This window comes from Chelon labrosus, assembly GCF_963514085.1.
Source record: "Chelon labrosus genome assembly, chromosome: 15".
Taxonomy (NCBI): domain Eukaryota; kingdom Metazoa; phylum Chordata; class Actinopteri; order Mugiliformes; family Mugilidae; genus Chelon; species Chelon labrosus.
This window is the reverse complement of record NC_140348.1, coordinates 15,875,124-15,896,076: the sequence shown is the minus strand read 5'-3', so window position 1 is coordinate 15,896,076 and position 20,953 is coordinate 15,875,124. Positions and strand designations below refer to the sequence as shown.

General features: G+C 43.4%; 1 protein-coding gene across 3 annotated transcripts in view; it reads left to right on the top strand.

Moving 5' to 3' along the window:
• Positions 1-1,589: 1,589 nt before the first annotated feature.
• Positions 1,590-20,953, top strand: part of LOC311500390 (A-type potassium channel modulatory protein KCNIP2) — a gene marked incomplete at both ends in the record, with an annotated part of 81,321 nt that continues 61,957 nt past the window's right edge. For all 3 annotated transcript variants that reach the window (XM_084561774.1, XM_084561772.1, XM_084561769.1), the window contains one exon: positions 1,590-2,226. In XM_084561774.1, the coding sequence (XP_084417900.1) occupies positions 2,154-2,226 (73 nt within the window). The remainder of the gene's footprint in view (positions 2,227-20,953) is intronic.

Genomic DNA, 20,953 nt, shown 5'->3' with positions numbered 1-20,953 from the left:
AGCACCATATACGAGCACATTTTTGTCCACATGCTGATCCCAAAGTTTGACCAAACAAATAAAGGAAGGTTTCTTGCTGTTGTGGCATCAGTTAAAAAAAAAAAAAGCAAGTGGCAATAAAATCACCACAGACAAGATATCCGCCCAAACAGAACTGATTTGATGAGCAGAGACCGGAGTCATTTGAATTTCATTGCAGCACCTTTATTTCTTGGACATGCGGCCACTGTCATTCAGGAGGAATCTTGGTAATCAGACCCATTGTGTTATAGTAAACCAATGTGAAACACAAAAAAACAAGAGCTTGTCAGCTAATATTGCGGTGTATGCTTAACTAAATGACCAGCTAATGTGGTATTAACGTTTGTCTATTGTTGAGGAGAGCGGCTGTGGGCTGATTCAGTTCATATTGTTACGCCGGACAGGTGGCATCTTTTCAACGCAAGAAGTGTCAGTGTGTCTGATAAATGTAACTGAAACACAAGGTTATATGGACATTCAGATTTTGATCTTTTTCCATCCTGAGAATGTGCATTGAGTTGTCACTACACAAAAGGAATAAATGTGCAAGAGAGGTAGATATTGAAATATCTCACAAGCACGTCTAAGAATCTCTGATTTCTGTAACTCCTCTATACGAAAAAAATCACCAAAGCTTTCGTAAAAGTTGCTGGATCTGAGCTTGTGTAGCTTCATATGTTGAAACCGAATTTGGCGCAAGAGCAGAAGTCACAATTCTTCTTTATTGTGAACTCTGACCCAAACACCTTACTAAGAAAATAAGGCTTGGAAACAAATCTAATACATTTTGGTGCTTGACCAATAAATAAAAAAGTAATATGAGTCTTTTTTTTTTTTTTTTTGTTGCAGTGAATGGCTGAAGTAAAACTTTTTAGCAGTCTCATGCAGAAGAGAAAAAGAACCCACCTACATAATAACTGTATATTCTCATTAGGTACCAGACAGGTCGAGGGCTTCATGCCAAGAGCATTTGCTGCTGGCACTGTGAGAGTGCTTCATGTGACGAATGCATATTTAAAGGGCAATTTCGGTGACAGATATGACACTTAAAGCGGTCCAAATGAAGCCAGCGTCGAACTGCCAACCTTTTAGTGACACATGTCAGATTCATATGTCAGCCGGTTCCTGTGAGAGCAGAATGGATGACTGAGCAGAGCACTGGGAGAGATCTACGGCGCCCAGCGCATGACAGTTTACGCTCATCTGAATCCTTTGAGCAAAGGCCATGGACATCTAAATAACTTCACTACACAATAACACTCTGACAAATATTGCAACTAGTCATGCATGCGATAAAATGAATGAACGGCGAGACTCCTTGATGCAAAGCCTGATTTAATGCAGAAAACTATGGCCTCAAAGACAGATTGCTGGACAGATTGTGGTCAAATGTCACTCTGTAGTGGTGGGGCCAAATGAGGCAAAGACACAGGAAGGGAGAGACGAATAAAACGAACAGACACAAGGCTTCTCTGAGCCAGTGAGTATTTATAGATCAGATATAGTCAGAACCTCTGCCTGGCAGCAGCAGTGTTCTCCTTGTTGCTCCTCCTGATGTCTCTGTACACAACCGACATGGCACTGACTCAGTGGAGAACATTAAGAGAGGATGTGATGGTGATATTAATGGCAGAGGACCGACTCACAAGTGGATGAATGAAGCCACATACACAACTACCACTGGGGACAAATGGAATTGTCACATTCATATTTAATCCACTCGTACATGTTTTAAGATCTCACGAAACCATAACCAGATTTAATATTTCTGTATCTGCTTTTATCTCATCTCATCTTTTTCTGTGTGTGTGTGTGTGTTTGTGTGTGAATGCGTGCGTGCGCGCGTTCCTACCCATGTGAGAGTGGCGACCAGAAGCGCGCTTGGTTCACTCAGCTCCTGGATGCCGAGAGCGCACACAGAACGCAGACACGGGAAATAACGACACAACACAGGGATCTCCTCTTTATTTATGGCAAATCCTAAAAGCTATGACTTGTTAACGACAGTGTCCTTGTAGCCATTCTCCGTGAAGGCGAAAAACAAACCACAGTTATTTTTTTCCCCACAAGAATCGACCAACATATCAGCTGTTTCCTCCCCACAGTTCCACATTCCGGCGCACACGGGGAATATGAAGGCGAAAAACCGCGACCAAAGCTTGTCGGACTCCAGAGAGCTGGATGGATCCTATGACCAGTTGACGGGTGAGTGAAGCTGCGTATGAAACATCGGTTTTAAAATTGCATGCGAGAAAAAAAAAAAAAAAAAAAAAAAAAAATCCCAAAAGATTAAATATATAGACCCGATAAGTGCTTGGTCCACCTAACTTCAGGTGGTTTGGGAATGTCACAACCTGTCCGCCATTCACCTCATCAACATCAATTGAAATAAGAAAAAAATATGAGTTTATTTGTAGTGCAACTCTTTTAATAATATCCAGCATGTTTTATTGGAATGACTTTTCACTTTTGTTCGGTTGTTATTTTAATTCACCAAGTATATGAGTACGAGAGATCGACAAGTTGATAAAAAAAGATGCATATTGAATCTGTTCGTGTCTGTGTTGCATGAAAATGTCGTTGCGTAATGTGGTGCGTAATGTTGGCTAATGCTGATTTCCTTTATTGTCAATGATCGTAATACAAGCGCCTGATTTCGCTGGCTTGGCTCAGTTTAGGGAGACCACCTTAAAGCTGCTGCTGCTGCGCTCACTGTTGTGAGACGCGCTGCGGTTTGGCAACACTTGTCTGAGCGATCCAATGCCCAAATTGTTCCACTGCACTCCTCTGCTTTGGCGTGTTGTCATTCCGGACAGAAATACCTCTCGTGTGAGCTCTCTCTGGGAAGTTTGGGTCACTCTTTGCTTTTGTTCTCTGCAAGTGCAGGAGGCATCTCGGAGATTTCAATTCCTTGTTGACTTCCAGAAGACGTAAATGTGTGCGTAATCTCGTTTGTGTCTGCTTTCCGTCTGGAATAAAACACCTTGGTCCAATAATGTCAGAGGGAAAGTATTGTTGTCTCTATCTCGCTTTGTGTATGTCTGGGGTAAGAGAGCTGGCGACAGTGCCTCCACTTTGTCAGTACAGATGAGGCACACATTAGTTTTATGGCGATATAATGAACCAGTTCGCTGAGTGTCAGCGAGCATGCCCGTGTATGACTCTGTGTTTTGTATGTGCTCATTTGTGAGCTGAGGACTCTCCTGAGGTGTTTTCTTGTCACCGCAGCATTGTCACATTATCGCGCACAGCCTTCCCTGCTTATGCGAGGACCGTTTGCCCGTTAAGTGCCAGCTGCCTAAATAAAATGCTCGCTGAACGCATCAGGCCTGCAAAAGGGAAGTTGTGCATGTCCAGACAGCTGTACGCCTCGGGCTCAACGGGGACACTATAATCTCATTTGCAGCTAAGCGCTGCTTTGTCACAGTTTTAATGCATCCTTAATTATGAGAAGATTGCAAAGTGTCCTAATGTTAGTGTGTCAGGAATGGACGTCCAGTCCAGTGTGTGGGTATTGCCTGGTGAGTTTTACCAGAGCACTGTGTGGGTATGCATGTGTGGGTGTGTTAAGAAGCTGCAGCTTCAATTTTCCTAGAGTCCCTTGTTGAAAGTTTAAAATAATATATATATTTTTTTCTTTCAGCTGAATCCAAAAAACATCCACCAGCTTTACTGTTTTCTTTTCTTTTGATGGCTCTATTTGAATATCTTTGACTCACATCTTTGCCTCTGTAATCTGTTGCAGATTAGTATACACACCAGATTATGAAATGTATTAGAGATGACAGCAGATGTCTTCTTCCTCTTCTTTATTTGTTCTCTTTCTTCTTCTTCTTCTTCTTCTTCCGCTCTTTTTATACCAGCTGACTGAAATGGCCCCCTGAGTCTGAACGTCCACAAGAAGTCATATTGCTATTTTAATAGTTGAGCAAGTGGGTAGAGAGAGAGGGAGCGGTACTAAGTCATTCACTGTGCCAGAGCAATTTACTTGTGGCATATTATTAATGACTTATTCGAGGCTGTGAATTTCTTGGTTTATTCATCTTTGTAAGACGGTGTCAACGACAAAACACACTTAGCCCTGATGGCGTGACGGTTATTAAAGATGGCTCTGTCCGAGAGTCGGTGCAATGAAGACGGGATGCAGCTGAAGTTGTGGGGAAATGTTGCCGCTCTTTTCTTTGTGACATGGATGTGTGTGCGCATGCATGTGTGTGACAGAGAGAGAACAGGTGATTTTTCCGCATTATCCCGACTAAACAGAAATGGCGTGATGTGAGAACTTGACTTGTGAGAATAGATTCTTAGGTGGGTTTTTTTTGTGTGTGTGGGAAGGACGGCTACAGGTGAGTCATTCTTCTTACTTACCAGCGACTTGTGTGAGCGAGATTAGAAAGAGAAAGAGAGAGTGTGTGTGTGTATTGCTCGAAGCAAAGCTGACCTGTGTTGCTTAAAGGCAGTGTGGGTGGTCTCCAATCACAATTTGAGTGAAATGTAACCCTCTAGAAATAACTGCCTCTCACCCGGGTACATTGTGCTGAAGTGCGCCCCACTGTGTGTGTGCATGTGTTGGAGCGTGCGGTAGCCTGGCGTTCCCCATTGTGTTTAAGAGCAATGGCTGAGAGATGAGAGGTAATTATAGAAGCGTGGTGCAGTAATCTCCTCTTCCACCTCACAAGCCACACTCAAGAGGAATCATATCACCTACACGCACACGCAAGAGAGGACGCGCACACACACACAATGTCTCCACGTACCCACATGCGGCTATTATCTCAGCGTTCCCGTGCTTCCTTTTCTCCCTCTCCGAGTCCAGAATATTATCTAAAGGCTAAATCGGTAGTGGCTGGCAGGCACGCTGCCAATCAACCCTTTGTTTTGTCTGGTACCTGCAGTGTGCAGCATCGGATACATCGGTGAAGAACACAAAGGTGTTACATTTCAGGGTTTAAATATTTTATTCATTCATTGTTTTTTATTTTTTAATTGTGCTCAGCATGTAACTGTTTTAATTAGCCGTTTTTATCAGTGATCAAAAGTCCACAAATGGTGTCTCTCAAATTAGTCATTTGTCCATCCACCTGGATCAGACCAGGCACCCCCACCCCATAGCAATGACACAACTTGATGGCACACACACAAAAATGGTTCAGGAACAACTCAAAAAAACATGAGAAACAGCACGAGGTGTTGACCTGGCCTCCAAATTCACTAGATCCCAAACTGATCAAGTATCTGTGGGATGATCCACTGAGGCCCCTCCCCTCAACTCATAGGACCCAAAGGCCCTCCACTAATAACATCCTGTTGCCAGACACCACAGGACACCCTCAGAAGGCTCATGTCCATTCTCTGATGAGTCAGAACTATTTTGGATGCACAAGTGAGACCTACACAATATTAGGAAGGTGGTCATAATGTTATGCCTGAACGGTGTACGTCATTTTCCAGCTTCTCACATATTAACAGAGGCTTACATTCTGAACAAAACAATAAAACATAATCACCAAATTATTTGATTATGAAAATAACCGAGCCCTATATGCTGTGCACCTGATGTCATTTTCTCCACCCCAAGCAACATGTGCACGTAAACACAGCCTCTGATAGATGATAGCACTGCGCACAAACTCTCGTCTTGTTTGAGTTTGCATGCCTGGGGCCGTGTTAGAGGATGTACAGTATGTGGGGAGCGGGCTCTCAGATTAACTCCATATTTGTTTTGGCTAAGAGAGCTGATTCCCCACTTTCCAACAGTCAGCACAAGCCTGTGAATACACCACTCTCAGTGCAAATGTACACACACATCCACAAACATAGACAAATGTGAACTATTACAAATATTAGGCTGAAGTGCAGCAGCACAGCTCTTGGATAAACCCCTAGGAGAGATGTTTAGCCTTTGATAAGTCTGGACAGTTTATTTCACACACACACACGCACACACGGCTCTTAATGAGCGATGTTAAAAGCACTGACATTCGGCGCAGTGCCAGGCTTTCAGTACAGTCTTCACTTCAGATCCAGAAAGATAGCCGTGAGAGAGGGGAGAGGGCTGAGGTGGAGGTTATTAGCTGTTCTGAAAGCGACATGACACACACCCTAGATTTCTGACTGAGGCAGAGCCCCCACAGTGGAATCATAATTTACTAATGCCACACCAAACTGATACCAGAGGAAAGATTGCCTTCGTAATTGAGCTTGTCAGAGGGAGTTTAGCCTAGAGTTACCGTCTCGACATGCCCCTTTTTGATGCAGCTAGAATCCTAATGGCCACTGGCACTAATTAAAAGCCTTGATTTAATGTGTCATTGGATGCGGGAGGACATGTGTGACACACGTTGCCCTATCTGGGATCCTATCTTGGCTCCTGGGCGCGGGCTCCTTGTGGAAGTGCCAGAATTTTTGATGTGAATTGACTGGGTCCCTGCACGGAGGAATGCTTAGAGTGGTTCACTTCGGCTTATCTGTCACGTTGGTTACATCACCGGGGCAAGGAAAGAAGAACGGGATAATGGAAAATGGGAAAGAAGGAGAGTGGTAAAGGATGGACAGAAGCAAAAATGAATTAGCTTTCAGACAATATTGCATTTGCCAGGCAAATCCCAGCATCGGTCTTTGGTGGAGTGTAGGCGCTGGTTGCCCTATTATAAAAGCGCTTCCTGCCAATCTTATCCCGCTAATGCACAACTCCTATCAATCACATTTGTCCCGTAATAATGTGGAAGCGGCCCACCTGAGACCTGGGCTCTTTTTTGACATTCAAATTTGTACCTCTGACGGCAAAGTGGATCGGACGTTTGCATGTTGAAATGAAAAAGTTGGCATAATTGCCCACCCATCCTTCCCCGTCCTCCTCCTAATGTCCAGACATATTTCAGAACAACCTGTCCAGCAGTCCTCTCTCGCACACACCAGAATATATAATAATATCATGTATATTTTGGTCTCTAATTGAGTGTCTGAGCTCACGCACCCAGCTCTGTGTCACTTCGTAGCTTTCCCTTTCTCCATGCTCAATGCAAACTCCCTGTCTGACTCTTATCCTTCCTACCTCCTCTCCAATTCACTCAGGTCACAGTGGGGCCGTATCTTAATAGGGCTGGAAGCCAGAATCAATCCTAACGAGTTTTAATCTTTGACCAAACCTACGGAGGGCCGGGCAATCGTTAATTAAAATAAGCCCTGCTCACCTCTCCCTTGGTGCCCTAACCCCTTCTTCTCCTCCTCTTCCTCCCCTTTCTCTGTATACACATTCATTTATAAATGCCTGCAGGGGGAAGAGGAGAGGAAAAGAGGTGAGGGGATAGAGAACAAAGCAACAGGCAGTGGGAAGATCGGAGGGAGGAGTATTATTTGTCTGGGAAAAGTCGATATACATCACAGATAAAGGAGGATAAAGGAATTAAAGGACATTGGGGAACAAAAGAGGCGTTTGATTCAGCGCATTACGAACATACAAGAAGTCAGAGGGCTTCTTTTTCCTCTCTCTGAATCAGTCTGACACTGCTACCTGTCAGGGATGTTTAGGAACAAGCCGCTGATTGATTGAGTGACATAAAATGTCTCTGAGTGCGACAGATCCCCGTGTCATTCACTGTGTGCTTCTCTCCCTCCCTGCTGTACTGTCACTCACAGCATCTGATCTGTATTAGAGGATGATTTTCTGTCCATTAGCTCGGCCAATCTCCGTTATATGGAGAGTAACTCATCAGTATGGGTAGGAGCAGATGTCGGCAGATAAGCAAACGTTTACAATTTTGTGTATTGGGATGTGCGCTGGGTTGCAACACTGTGTTATACCCTTTGACTGTGTGTATGTGAATATACACTGATCAGCCACAATATTAAAACCACTGAGTGACATTGTCCATCTTATGACAATACAATGTTTTGTTGGGAAACTTTTGGACCTGGCATTCATGTTGATGTTACTTAGACATGTAGCACCCACCTAGACCAGACCAGGCACCCCCACCCCATAGCAATGACACTCCTTGATGGCAGCAACCATCCCCAGCAGGATGCAGCCTGACACAAACACACACACAAAAACGGTTTAGTAACTGATCAAGTATCTGTGGGATGCTCTGGAACAAGCCTGATCCACAGAGGCCCCTCCCCTCAACCCACAGGACCCAAAGGCCCTCCACTAATGACATTCTGTAGCCAGACACCACAGGACACCCTCCCTCAGAAGGCCCATGTCCATTCTCTGATGTGTCAGAACTATTTTGGAGGCACAAGGGAGACGATATTAGGAAGGTGGTCATAATGTTATGCCTCACAGTGGATCAGAGATCCATATTGTCAGAGGTTATCATCCTGCACATCTCATACTGAAGATAGGGGACCACTGTGGATGAGTTAAGCTGTACACGTTAGCATGGAGGATGTCTGAAGGGCATGAGTGACAGCATTGACTGAATGTTTAGAGGAAATGATCCCTAAAAGAGTGTTTTCCCCTTTCCCCTTGTGCAATTTGGTGACTGCGTGATACAGCAAAAAAAGGAAGACAAGAAGAAACATTAATTTAGTTGTAGCCTACTGATAAATACCCTACTGGGGGCATTTACGCTGTTCAATGGTGTTTCTCATGTAACAACTTTGCTGTGATTGACAGCCCTGCAGAGAGTGATAAGAAATGAGGTGGGGGTGATTAGAGAAAGCACAGGGTTGCTCTTGTAAAAAGCAAATTCACAAACACTCACAAGAAAGCATAAATACACACCCACTCACACACACACACGCACACACAGGGTTTTGGCCTGAGGCATGGCAGCACAGCAGAACCCTGCAGTTGCTCTTACAATCAATCACTTACTTCTGACAGAACTTTGAACAAGGTTTTGTCAATAACACAAAGCAGCAGACACACACACACACACACACACACACATGCACACACAAATGCGTGTGCACATCTGTGGAACAGTCAGAGAAGGAGGCACAGTGGGAGAGGCCTGATCAATGACTGTCAGTCAGCCTACCAGTCAGAATAAACTTAATGTCTCCCAGTGCGCTCCATGTCTAACTGATATCCCAATCAGGCGAGGTTTAATGGAGAATGTTCTGGTCAGTGCTGATCAGTAGAAATGATTTTTCCATGCTGTTCTGAGCCACAAGGAGAGTTTAATGTGGACTGGAGGCATTGAAGCAAAATCTTAAGGGTTTTACTTTTTTTTTTTGAGGGCAAAATATAATAAATCATTTTGTTTTGAGGCAAAGATTGGATAGTGAAGTCATAACCTGGGAGCAGACGTTAAGATTACAGACGCCTTCTCAGTCAAAACACAATATATTTTTAAAAAACTGTTTGTACCACACTGGATAAGTCAACCCAAAACTTGCAGTTTCCACGTATTCAACAGTTTGCCTTCCTAACTCCTGCTGATGTGTGAATCCAGTTTGAATCTTCTTGTTACGGCGCTGTCATCTGCGCCGAGAACAGAAATCGTTAAGCCAGCATCATTAGCGCCCCGGCACGCCTTAGCTGCCTTTGCTCGGGCCTCAAAATGGCGGGCCCTCATCATTGCCCCTCAGTCAGCCTGGGGCCAGGTTGTCAGAGGGGACACTTCTTGACAGCTCGGCCTTTATTTCTCCCAGGAGGGATGCTGAAGTCAGCTGAATTCTCAACCGGCTAAATATGCAGACTGTGACAATGTAGGAGGAAACAAAACCAATTGCATTTCTACGATAAGGTTCGAGGTATTACAATTGTGTGAGGGAGAGTTATTGAGAAATGCTGAAACGCTGAGCGAGGAATTTTGTGTTCAGCCTCTTGGAGCCTTGTCAGTCTGCGCCCTGCCTCGACTGTTGAATCAGCCTGCCCTCTCAAGCATCCACGCCACACTTGTGAATTCTAAAGATGCAGAATTTACAGTTCTAACTAAATATTTGTATACTTGAAAATCCATTTGCTTTAATCATTTCCATTGCACGCCTCTTGCCCTGCGAGTTTGCTTGTTGACTGTGGGGCTTCAAAATCCTATTTTCCCCTCGCTATCTCCCACCGGCACCGGTAAACGGATTACTCACACAGAAACCTGACGTTCCGTAAGTGCTGCTCCCCGGGCACCGTGGCCTGGCATCAGAATTTCATAAGAGTTAATGGAGTTTACTAATCAACACACACACACGTAGACGGAGACCCACGAAAAAGTTTGATTGATTGGCGGAATGACAGTTGTGACAGCAATGGGACTATTACCGACCTGGAGCAGTGCATCACTTTCTGACATTACCAAAGGTGGACCAGGACCCAGTGCTGTATACAGGAGTCAATGGAAGCGTCCAGAAAGAAAAAGGGAAGGTGATTACTAAAATAATAATGAAAGACAGTGAAACGTTTAGACAATTTAATGACTTTTATGAAATTATGTGTCTGCTGTAATTCCAGACTCAATAATGGGAAAGAACATCCATATCACACAAGGGTTGCTTATCCTTTTTGTTGCTTAAGATAGTTTGTGGGCTTTTTTTTTTTGGGGGGGGTTGATGGAGTGATAAATAGCAATCTAAACTTCTAAGGGTCCATCAGCGTCTGTGGCTCCAGCACCATTGGATCCAGTCGAACCTCTGATGGTGACTTTTCGGCCCATTCAGCTCGTTATATTGGAGACAGAACGAGTTGTTCAGTACAATGTTCACTGGGGAATCAGGACACAAGAGGCCAGCTTTCGGTACCCGTGGTCACACCTGGCATTAAAACGCATCTCTACATTTGTCCTCATCCAGAACTTAAGATCCTCAGTTTCACGCTCTCTATGTGCATAAACACCGTCACCCTCTGTGGTACAGTGGAATATTATAACAGCTGCTTTCTCTAAGGGATCTCTACCTACCGCTGTATCAGAACCACGAACAGCTGTTTGTTGTGTGCGCGTCATGACATTGAGAAATGATTTATGTTTTGGCACAAGCTGTGAAGTCTCTCACTCACTGAATTCAAACAACACGATCGTCTAGAATAAATAAACTGATCAGCCTTGGTCAGCCCCCCAACTAATCCTATATTTTCCGGTTTCCGTTTACTAATATAGACTGCAGCCATCTGCTGGTATGAAGAGTTATTCCCTTTCATACATGTGCAGACTGTGCATTGGCCATTTACTTGAATCTTTGTGGTGTGTTTGAATGCAACTTTTTGGTCCAGACACAGACGATGTGAGGTGCTTTTCTGATGTCAATAAGTAATGATCAAATGACAAGCATTGTGGTTGAAGATGGCTGTGTTTTGTGTCCTGACATTGCTAAATTTGAGTTTCCAGCTCAGGTATTTGTGCTTTGAGGAACATCGGCTTCAGCGTGTGCTACATAATCCACTGTTGGTACCCAACAGGAACTGGTAATTGACCAGACTGACCAGCATGGCCACCCAGCAGTGTCAGGGTGACTCACATCATCTCAGCTTACTCAGCATGTAAGTTTAAGCCGTAATGAAAAGTGTACTTGAAGAAAGTCAGAGTAGCATCTGTCTGAATGTTTTTTTTTTTTTTTTACGACCGCAAGATGTTTGCTCATAATGAGGGTGAATTAAGGAGAAGTGGAGTGCAGGTTCTGCTGCACACTCTGAGAAAGTCATTAAGGGTGGTAACGATTATTAATGAGGCCTGGGTAAAATTCGAGTGCTGAAATATGGGCCTGTTGTTTTCTTCCCGTGTGTTTTTATGACTGAGTTCTGCTGGATTGTGGCCTCAACGTGACATTACTTACACCGTGGCTTTCCCAACACTCGCTGAGAAGAATAAGCACAGTTTGAGGCTGGAACCAGTTAATTAAAGTTTAAAAGTTTTTATCTATATTAATATTAATCTGTATTAACATGTCAATCATTTTATTTATTGTAGTGTGTGCTTTGTGAACATGTGTGTCTATGTGGGAATTTTGTGGTTCTCCTCCCTCATCACCACCTGCCTCTGTAATTATCATGTTATTCTTATTTTAATCCAGCTGGTTTCATGAATATTTAAACCCTCAGTGGCTGTTATAGTTAAATCGAAGACTTGCCTTTCGATGTAATGACACCAAACAATCACCCATATATAACAATAAACCAAGTACCACTGGGTTGCCATAACCAGCTCTCTTAGAAGTCAATAAAAGACCACTTCAACTAAAGTCAGAGATGAATACATCTTCTCTTATCTACCTAAGTCTTTGGAAGTGTACACAACAACCTTTTGTTAAATAAAGCACCTATCTCTGGCATGGCATCGGATGCACACCGATGAGTCAAACAATTCTGACGATCATAGTTGAAGCTGTCACGGTCTGTGATATATTGTTCTTAAATTCTTGTTATGTCAACTTGTGGGTTGAATGGTAGAAAAAAGCAAGTTAAGCAACATTTATGAGGCCTAAATTGTCAATTTAAAAGCTTTAGATTTAAAGAATCCAGCTAATTGTTTCCAGCACTGTTCAGTCTGCTAAGCTAAGTTAAATTAAGCTAAGATAAGCTAACTGTTTCCTGATTCCAGCTGATACAAGTCTACAAAAAGTATTTCCAGCAGCTTTAGCTTAGAGCTACTGCATGTTATTAACAGATTGTATCTGCACATTTGATCAGCTTCATTATGGTTTATGGGATGCTCTCGGTCAGGAATGGTCGACAATGTAGGCACCATGCATACAAACATAGACGAATCCTCTGTGACGCCACCTGCTAATTCACAAATAGTGTGAGTGGAGCGGAGGTGAGTGGGTGACATCTATGCAGACAGCTAGCAACCTGTATACCTGCCTATGAGGACTCACTCACTCTTGAGTCAGTCATTATGTGGCCATTCTAAGAACTGTTTGCGCCACTTCTGCTTAATATTTCAACCCTGAAGGGCTGCTAGGGATAGACAAGCTATGACCCTGTGAGAGGCTGAACTTTGCAACTCACAACTCACACACTGTTAATTAACATATCACAGCTGCATGTTAGCATGTGTAGTCAAATTATTTTGTCCCATCTGTGTACATATTTTTATTCCATGTCTTGTAATGCCATCTGTGATATTCAAAAAAGTTCTAAATTGCATTTGGATTTAGCTATGTGAAATATTGTTACTAACAAATGTAAAGCTGAACAGATTTAGAAGTTTTCACTGTGTGTGTTCATGCTTTACTTGTCTGCTTTGTGCAAGCCAGCTGCATTTACATTTAGAGGTCAGGCAATCTGCCAGCAGTACAGGGAAACATCTTTACTGTCGCTTTGAGAATGTGTCTGAGACTTGCTTGAGGAAATGTCTGTGTATGCGGTAATCTCTTATTGATATTCCTGAGTGGATCTTGACATTAGAGAGTCGTTAGGGTTTGTCAAGACCGGCAGATTATCCATAGTCCTTCTCTCGGCCTCAGCTTTTCACCGTCCTTCATGTGTCCTTCTTAGCTATGCTCTTCTGCGTGCCACGCTTTTATGAATGAACGGTGGCCTCAGTAAAGAGGTTTTTCCGCTCACCTCTCCTCGCCTCTCAAAGGTGGAAGTGGTGATTAAAGCGGATGTAAAGTTAATAGTTCCAGCTCCGACTCACATGCTTGGGTGGGCTTAAGTTGTGAGTGCACGGGGCATGGTGATGGAAAATAATGTGCGTGTGTCTATACGTGCAGGGGTTGTTTGTCACTAACGAGGGATTTATTCATGTTAGCCCTCCAGTCGGGTGGGGGTGGGTGGGGTGGGGGGTTGAACTCAGTTTAAGGTCGTATGGTAAGAAGCAAAAAACAGACATCTTTCTGTCCATCACACATCCTTTCCAGGAGATGAGTCAGTCTATTTCAGATTAATATTGAATAATGATGGAAGAAACCCTAACTCTAACCCATACTGTGGCATGCTCTAACACATATCAGCATACTTCCAGGGTAAATAATTTCTAATGCAACATGCTGCCCTTTATTATCATTCCAAACTTATGAATTTTTAATGTCAGTCTGTTAATAGTGGAGAATGCCAATGTGAAAAATCAATGAAAACAGTCACACACACTCCAAGCAGTAAGATTATATGTTAATATGTTGTTACATATACATATGTTCTATGATATTAATTTTTCTTTACTCACTCAGTATTAGCATTCAGCTCTGCTGCTCTTATCAATCTTCACTTTAGACATTGTAGTAGCCATTTACATCACGGACTTGTTTGTGACTCTAGCCTCTTTGAAATGTTGCCGTGTGAGACCAGATACCATCAGTTACCATGCTGCTATTTGTGTTGTGTTTTCAGACAAAACAAAAAAAAAAGAAGAAAGTTTTCAATATCACATTTTGTCCTTGTTTCTCTTCAGTTTTTAAATGGTGCTAAATTCTAGTTGATGAGGAAACAGCAGGTGTTCCCAAGCCTGAAAAATTAAGCTTACGACGACCACCCACCGGGGAAAGTGCATCATTAACGAACTCTCTCACAATCGTGCTGATTTTCATGCGTGCAAACACACATGCACACACACAGTCATTTTTCCACACATTTTTGTGATTATAATTATGCAAATTGTTCTTGTTTTCTACCTTTTTTTTTCCTGCGGACAAATTTAAAGCTAGACAGCTTGCTCTACTGGGCTTGAGCACTGACAAGTTTATTCAACCCTTATAGTAGAGTGTAATAAACCTTCCAGAGGAGGCGCAAGTGAAATTACCATACTGATGCCATACTGGCTGTAAAGTGCAATGTCTCAGCCTTCAGAAACCGCTTTGTAAGTGTGATATAATTACATTAATCTAAGTATATAATGTCATAATTCATAAAAAGAATATTTTGTAATCAGGTTGTTTTTAACCCTCAAACATTGGTGTCACTGACTGTGCCACCTAGTATCTGAACTAGACCGATATAATTACCAGACACTGTGTCCAGTCTACTCTGTCCATCCATTCATTTTTGTTACCAGGCATGGTATTCCTCATATCCATAGCAAGCTTCCTCATGAGGGATCCTGAGGTGTTGCCAGGCCTGATGTGTGTGTGGTGGGTTATCCCCAGAGTCATCTCCCTGCTCCCTGTGCCTGGGAAACCTCCTAGGGGAGGTGTCGAGGAGGCATCGTCCACCTCAACTCACGCCTTTAGATGCGAAAGAGTGAGGTCTCTATTCCCTGCTCTCTCAAGGTGTCTGAGCTCCAATTTAGTGATGGGAAAATTACTCGGGACACTTTTTGTTTGATTGAGTTGTCCTAAAATAGCCCCTCTGATTCAATCCAGAACCAGTTCTGCGGCTATGTTAGACCAGTAGATGGAGTATTTCAGTCAAGAGCAAGAGGTACATTAGCCCATATGAGTTAATTTACTCACTGTCTGAATCGATCACTCTTTCAGCTTTGGGGTGGCTCAACTCTAAGTCCCACTGACATATATGAATATGCTATCATTCGTTAGTCCATTGATGTATAGAGTTAGTCCTGGGTTTAGTTTCCAGACAATCATATACTTGCACACATAAATGTGTCACTGGCCGTAGCTGAAGAGGGAAGTAGCTTTTAGATGAACAAATTTGAAATGATAAGGGTAAGAACGAAAAATAGCTAATCTGCAACAAACCATTTGCAAACTTACCTCAATAACGCTACAGTTTGGCACAGTCTGTGATAATGCCTGACTGACTGACTGATACGACTTGATACTTAGTGATAATTCATTCATTCATTTTCTGTAACCGCTTGTCCTGTGGAGGGTTGCAGGGATTTTGGAGTTTATTCAACAGGTCTCCAGTCTATCTCAGGGCTAACACAGAGAGACAGACAACCATTCACACTCACACCTACGGTTAAGGATCACCAGTTAACCTAACCAGCGTGTCTTTGGACTGTGGGAGGAAGCTGGAGCTGAACTGAAAATTATAAATTAAAATTATTTCCATAGATCAAAGATTCCTGGTCTCCTGCTCCTGTGTGAATTCGTGTGAGTTTGAAAGAAAGAGCGACGCAGGAGGATAAAAGTCGTCTCTAGAGGCCCTCGCTGTGATAGTGATCATGGTATAAAAGCTGAAAACGCAGACTAGTCGCCTGGCCTCTGATCTTTTTTTTTTCTCTGAAGCTCTCCTATTCCTATCAAAGATTTCCAAAGAAAAAAAAACATCTAATATGCAGTTAAGTGTGTTCACGGCAAACAGCCAGGCAAAAACACCCACCACGGCATAAACACTCATAAACTACGGACAACAGCGATTTAATAAGCTCCGATATGACCGTGTAGGTCAGTTCTTTCAAGAAAATGAAATGGCTTCAAACTCGGAAGGCAGTGATCTCATCTGGTCTTGTACTTCAGCTCCTTTTGCGGACGAAATCAAAGTTTCATAGACTAATGCGGCGTCCATTTGGAGAGCAGAAGCCAGCGCTCCGAGCTGCGTCAGTCAACTGAGCCACAGCGGACACACACACGGGGAAACACACACACACTCACATAGTGGAGGTGAGACTGATGCCTGCTGATCTGTTGATTCAGAACTATAATGCCACAGCTGCTCTCTGTCATCACCTCCAAACAGCTAGAGAAGAACCTCTGTCGCCACTCGCCTGCCTCTTAGCCCGGGCTTTGTGTCAGCACAATGCTCATGGGAAATATTTTTGGCTCCTCCCTCATTTTGTCCTTGAATGCAGTAAAACCAAAACCCGGCGAGGACAAGGTGTGGTTGCTCGTTCCATGAAATTTAATATGCAACCCTAAAATAGTTTGTTTTTATTCATTCATAAAAGGCAGAGGATGACAGAAGATTTGTATCCCACTATTTGTGTAGTGTGTTACCAATAGTTTGCCATCAATGGACAAAATTTCCTTGTGTGAAAAGCGTAAGGACAATAAAGAGGATTCTACTGTTGTATTAAAGGTTGTGTCATTGTATTTTCTCTTAAAGGAGAATTACAGTGTTTTACAACCTGGACCTTATTTCTGGCATAAAATACGATCGTTCACTCACCCATATAACTTTGGTGTCATTTGGAGTCATTCAGATGATATTTAGATCCGCGTATATCTATATAGTGGGAGTGACTGGGGCACCGAAACGCAGCCTCTAAATAACGCATTATCTGCCGCAAAACTTGTTCAACGGGGAATAGCACTAGCGTTTCATAACAAAATATCGGTGAAATTAATGAGTTTCGCAGCAGATAATGCGTTATTTAGAGGCTGCGTTTCGGTGCCCCAATCACTCCCACTATATGGATATACGCGGATCTAAATATTGTCCGAACGACTCCAAATTAGTTATATGGGTGAGTAAACGATTGTATTTTATGCCAGAAATAAGGTCCAGGTTGTAAAAAAACGGCAATTCCCCTTTAAGCTCTCTACCTTCTCCCCTATTTCCATCACAGTATATATCTATATATACAGGTATATGTCTACATATCTAGCCTCCCTCTGGGCTGCAAAGCCAGATATTATAAGGTTCTTAGTGGTGGTTTGATATCAGCAGTGTCAGTGCCTGACAGCATCCGAACTCTTTTACAGGTGAACCCCTGTTTTGAGCCGACCTCCAATTAGTGCACCGTGTTATTTGATGACAGAGAGCAGCGATGCATACTAAACACTCCTTCTCTTTGGTTTGAAATGTGTGAATGTGGAAACAGCTGATGAACCTCCACTGTTAAAGTGGGTCAAAAAAATTTCTGGCAGCTAGTAACATATCAATTCGGTTGCTCGAATCTAGGCCATGTGTGTCAAGAAGGGAAGGGAAGTGAATCTGTGGGTTATGAGGGGAGGGGGGTCTGTATTATGGCGATAGTACGGGATGCTAGCGGATTTGTGTAACTCCCAACTTTGCTCGCACTACTCTCTTCTTGAAAGAGTGTTTCATATGAAATCTTTATGGGAATCTTGCATTAGACATGAGTCACACTGACGCGTGCAGCCTCCTTCAGTCTCAGAAATGACTGCGCGTGTCATTCGTGTGAGTTGTTTTGTGTACCTGTGCTCCTGAGTCAGTGAGGGAAACTGCATCTTCCTGTTCCCCAGTTTCCCGTCTCCTGCTTCCCTTTGTATTCTGAGGCAGACAGTGACGGAGGGGGAAACACAGTAAAGGAAAGTCGACAGACTCTGTGTGTGTGCGCGGTGTACCTTCAACAGAGACACAGAGAGAGAGAAAAACAGACAGGTGTGTGTTCCTCTTTCCCCAAGTCTGTTTGCTGAGCCTTTACAGCGGCAGAGATGAATTCCTCCCCCTATGCTTCAGTTTCTCACCAGCTCCTTAAACTATCCTCTGCTCCCCCGATTCACTTAGCTTTGAGGTAGACAGTCTAAAGATAGAAAGAAACAATGAGGGCTGCACTACCTCTCCGCTCTAATAAGCAATGATTGGTGCTTTGTAGTTTTTTTAATGGCTCAAACTTTGATAGAAGAAGTGAACAGGCATTGCTGTTCCCTACCCACAGAGCGCAGGATCACCTTTTATCATTAATGATTCTGAAAATAGGTAGTGATGAAAGTGATGAAAGGTTCTGGCAGGCGCTCATACCGTCCCGGCGAAGAGCGAGAGAGTGAAAGAAAAGTCTGAGAAAGATGGAGGCAAATATTAAAAAGAAGCTTGTCAGTGCCTTCTCACGGCGCAAACATAAAATGATGTGTCTTGAGAATTTTTGGAGCCTCAGTAATGCTGATAGCAGCGTTTGTCTCTCATTTGTTAGTCAAAAATGCAGGCCGCCTTGGCTCAGTAGGAAATCCCTCTCTTCTCTTCCTCCCGTCTCCTCCAGCATCCCTCCCTTCTCTGCTGAATTTGCGACGCGTATCGTGGCGGCGACGTTGGGAACTCTACGAGGATAATCCCTCCGCTTCTGTTTGCATCCTCGTCTCCTTTATCGCCCCCCTCAACCTCAGCCAGCACAACAAAGGCTGTTTTCTGTCACAAGGAGACGGCTGCTGTGTCAGAGTGTCAAAATCTAGGTTTTTCTTTCAACTTAACTCAAGTCGGAGCTCTTTTCACGTTGCATTATGGATGGGAGCGACGTGCTCTGGCGCAGACAAATAAATGAGCACGCAAACAAATGTACAGAACACATTTTTGCAGGCCTTTGTGTAGACTATCACAGACAGAGGATCACTGCAGGGAGATTTTAGTAGATATAGTGGGATGCATCTCCTCTTAGGCGCAGATTCACATGTAACATGCTGAAAACGAATAGAATATACTTGGAGATGGGTGACACTGATGCATGTTCACTGTAGCTTTATTAATCAAATATGGGAGGACATTGTGTGAAACAAATTAAGCAAATGGAGTTTCAGGGCTCCCAAGCTTAACTACAAATGAATTTATGAACTTATCCATTATAGTTCCTTCATTATTATTGTTAAGGATACTCTGTTCAGTTCGTAATCAGGCCAGTTCTCATTATCGACCCCTTCTACGTGTGAGTCACTCTTGAATTGTGAATTGTCATTGTGTCTTTCTGACCTCCTTGAAGTTCGGCATTTCGAGTATTTGAGAAAAGTTGCAGACAGATGGGGAATAATGGGCTCAGTAATGGCCCCTGGCGAATGGCCCGGCAAGAGAGTATGATTTCAAACACACGCCCACGTGCGCACACACGCACAGACGTGGACGCAAACACACACATACTGCCGGTCTTATAAAAGTGTGACATTTCTCCGCCGTACGCCTCCCTCTCTCCTCCCCTCCTCTCGTCTCCACTCGTCTCCTCCTCCTCCTCCTCTGCTCCTATTCAGCTGCGTGCTGATGGGCGAGCCTGTTAGTCTTATCGCCCTCTGCCAGCTGCGGTGTGGATTTGGGATCTTGGGGTCTCTCCTTCCCTGAGCTCTCCGTGCACTAAAAGACAGGGGGACAATGAGTTGGCGTTGTTCACACACACACACACGCACACACACACTCATAAACAATTCCATGCAGGCACACAAACACTGACTAAAATTACACAGATGCACACGCTAATCCAGATTCAACGCTGCAAGTTGTGTGGACCTCAAAATAATAATATCGAAGAGGAAATATTGTTCAACTCTTTTCAGCTGGCTTTTCCCCTTTCCTCTGTCATTAGCTGCTCTTTTTGCTAGACTCTTTAATGCCACCTGCCTAGCCCTGTTAGTGACTATAGTCGCTTCCCTCTTCCCCAATTCTCCTCACCCACTTAAGCACCTTAATGAACCACCTGTACACCGCGCGCACGCGTGTGCATCTTTGTCTGTTTAAGTATCTACGGATGTGTGCGTGAGGCAGTGTAAGTGCCGGAGGCTTGCCCTCTGCATATATGAGCCAATTATCTTTACTTACTTCTCTCCTAACGACTTTAAAATGAACACAGAGGAGGTGGAATAGAGATGACTCTGGCAGCCGCAAGGAGCGCATGTGCCGGTGTGTTTGTGCAGGAGGCCAGGAGTTCAAGCCAATTGTTGAGATGGCTCTGGCAAAGAAAGGAGCTTGAATTTGGACAGTATAATTATTTGGCTGCTGCAGCGTGCCTTATTGCCTTATTATCAGTTTATGTTGATTCCATTAGTTAAATCATGCTTACTTCTCATTTCATTGTATGTTCGGCCATGGCTTTGTAAAATATGACGGCAGTCCCGGTCGCTCCTTCATAAATCTTTTTAAATCTTGCAGTGGAATCTCAGGAAAATGACGCCAAACATTGATAATAACAGGACAACACATATTGTTTTTTTAAAACAAATAATTCAAATAGAGTTGCAGATTTCCGGAAGATTTGATATTAAGGTTGTACCTCAAACATAAAACACAGAAAACACAGCTGTCCTTTTTTTTCTTCAAATTATAGTACAACTGTCCACCAATAGTACTAATATTTGCGTCTTTGCCAAAGGCTTGTATGTAACAGTTGCTCATTTGTATGTAGTAAGTAAGTTTTTTGTGATGCAGTATTTTCCAACTTTATCAGTCTGTTGTTTTTATAAAAGCTCTGCTAATAAATAGCACCTCTGATAAATGAATGTATAGCTGTCCAGCACGGAAAGCTAGCAATCTGCATCACTCGGGGGCAGGTCT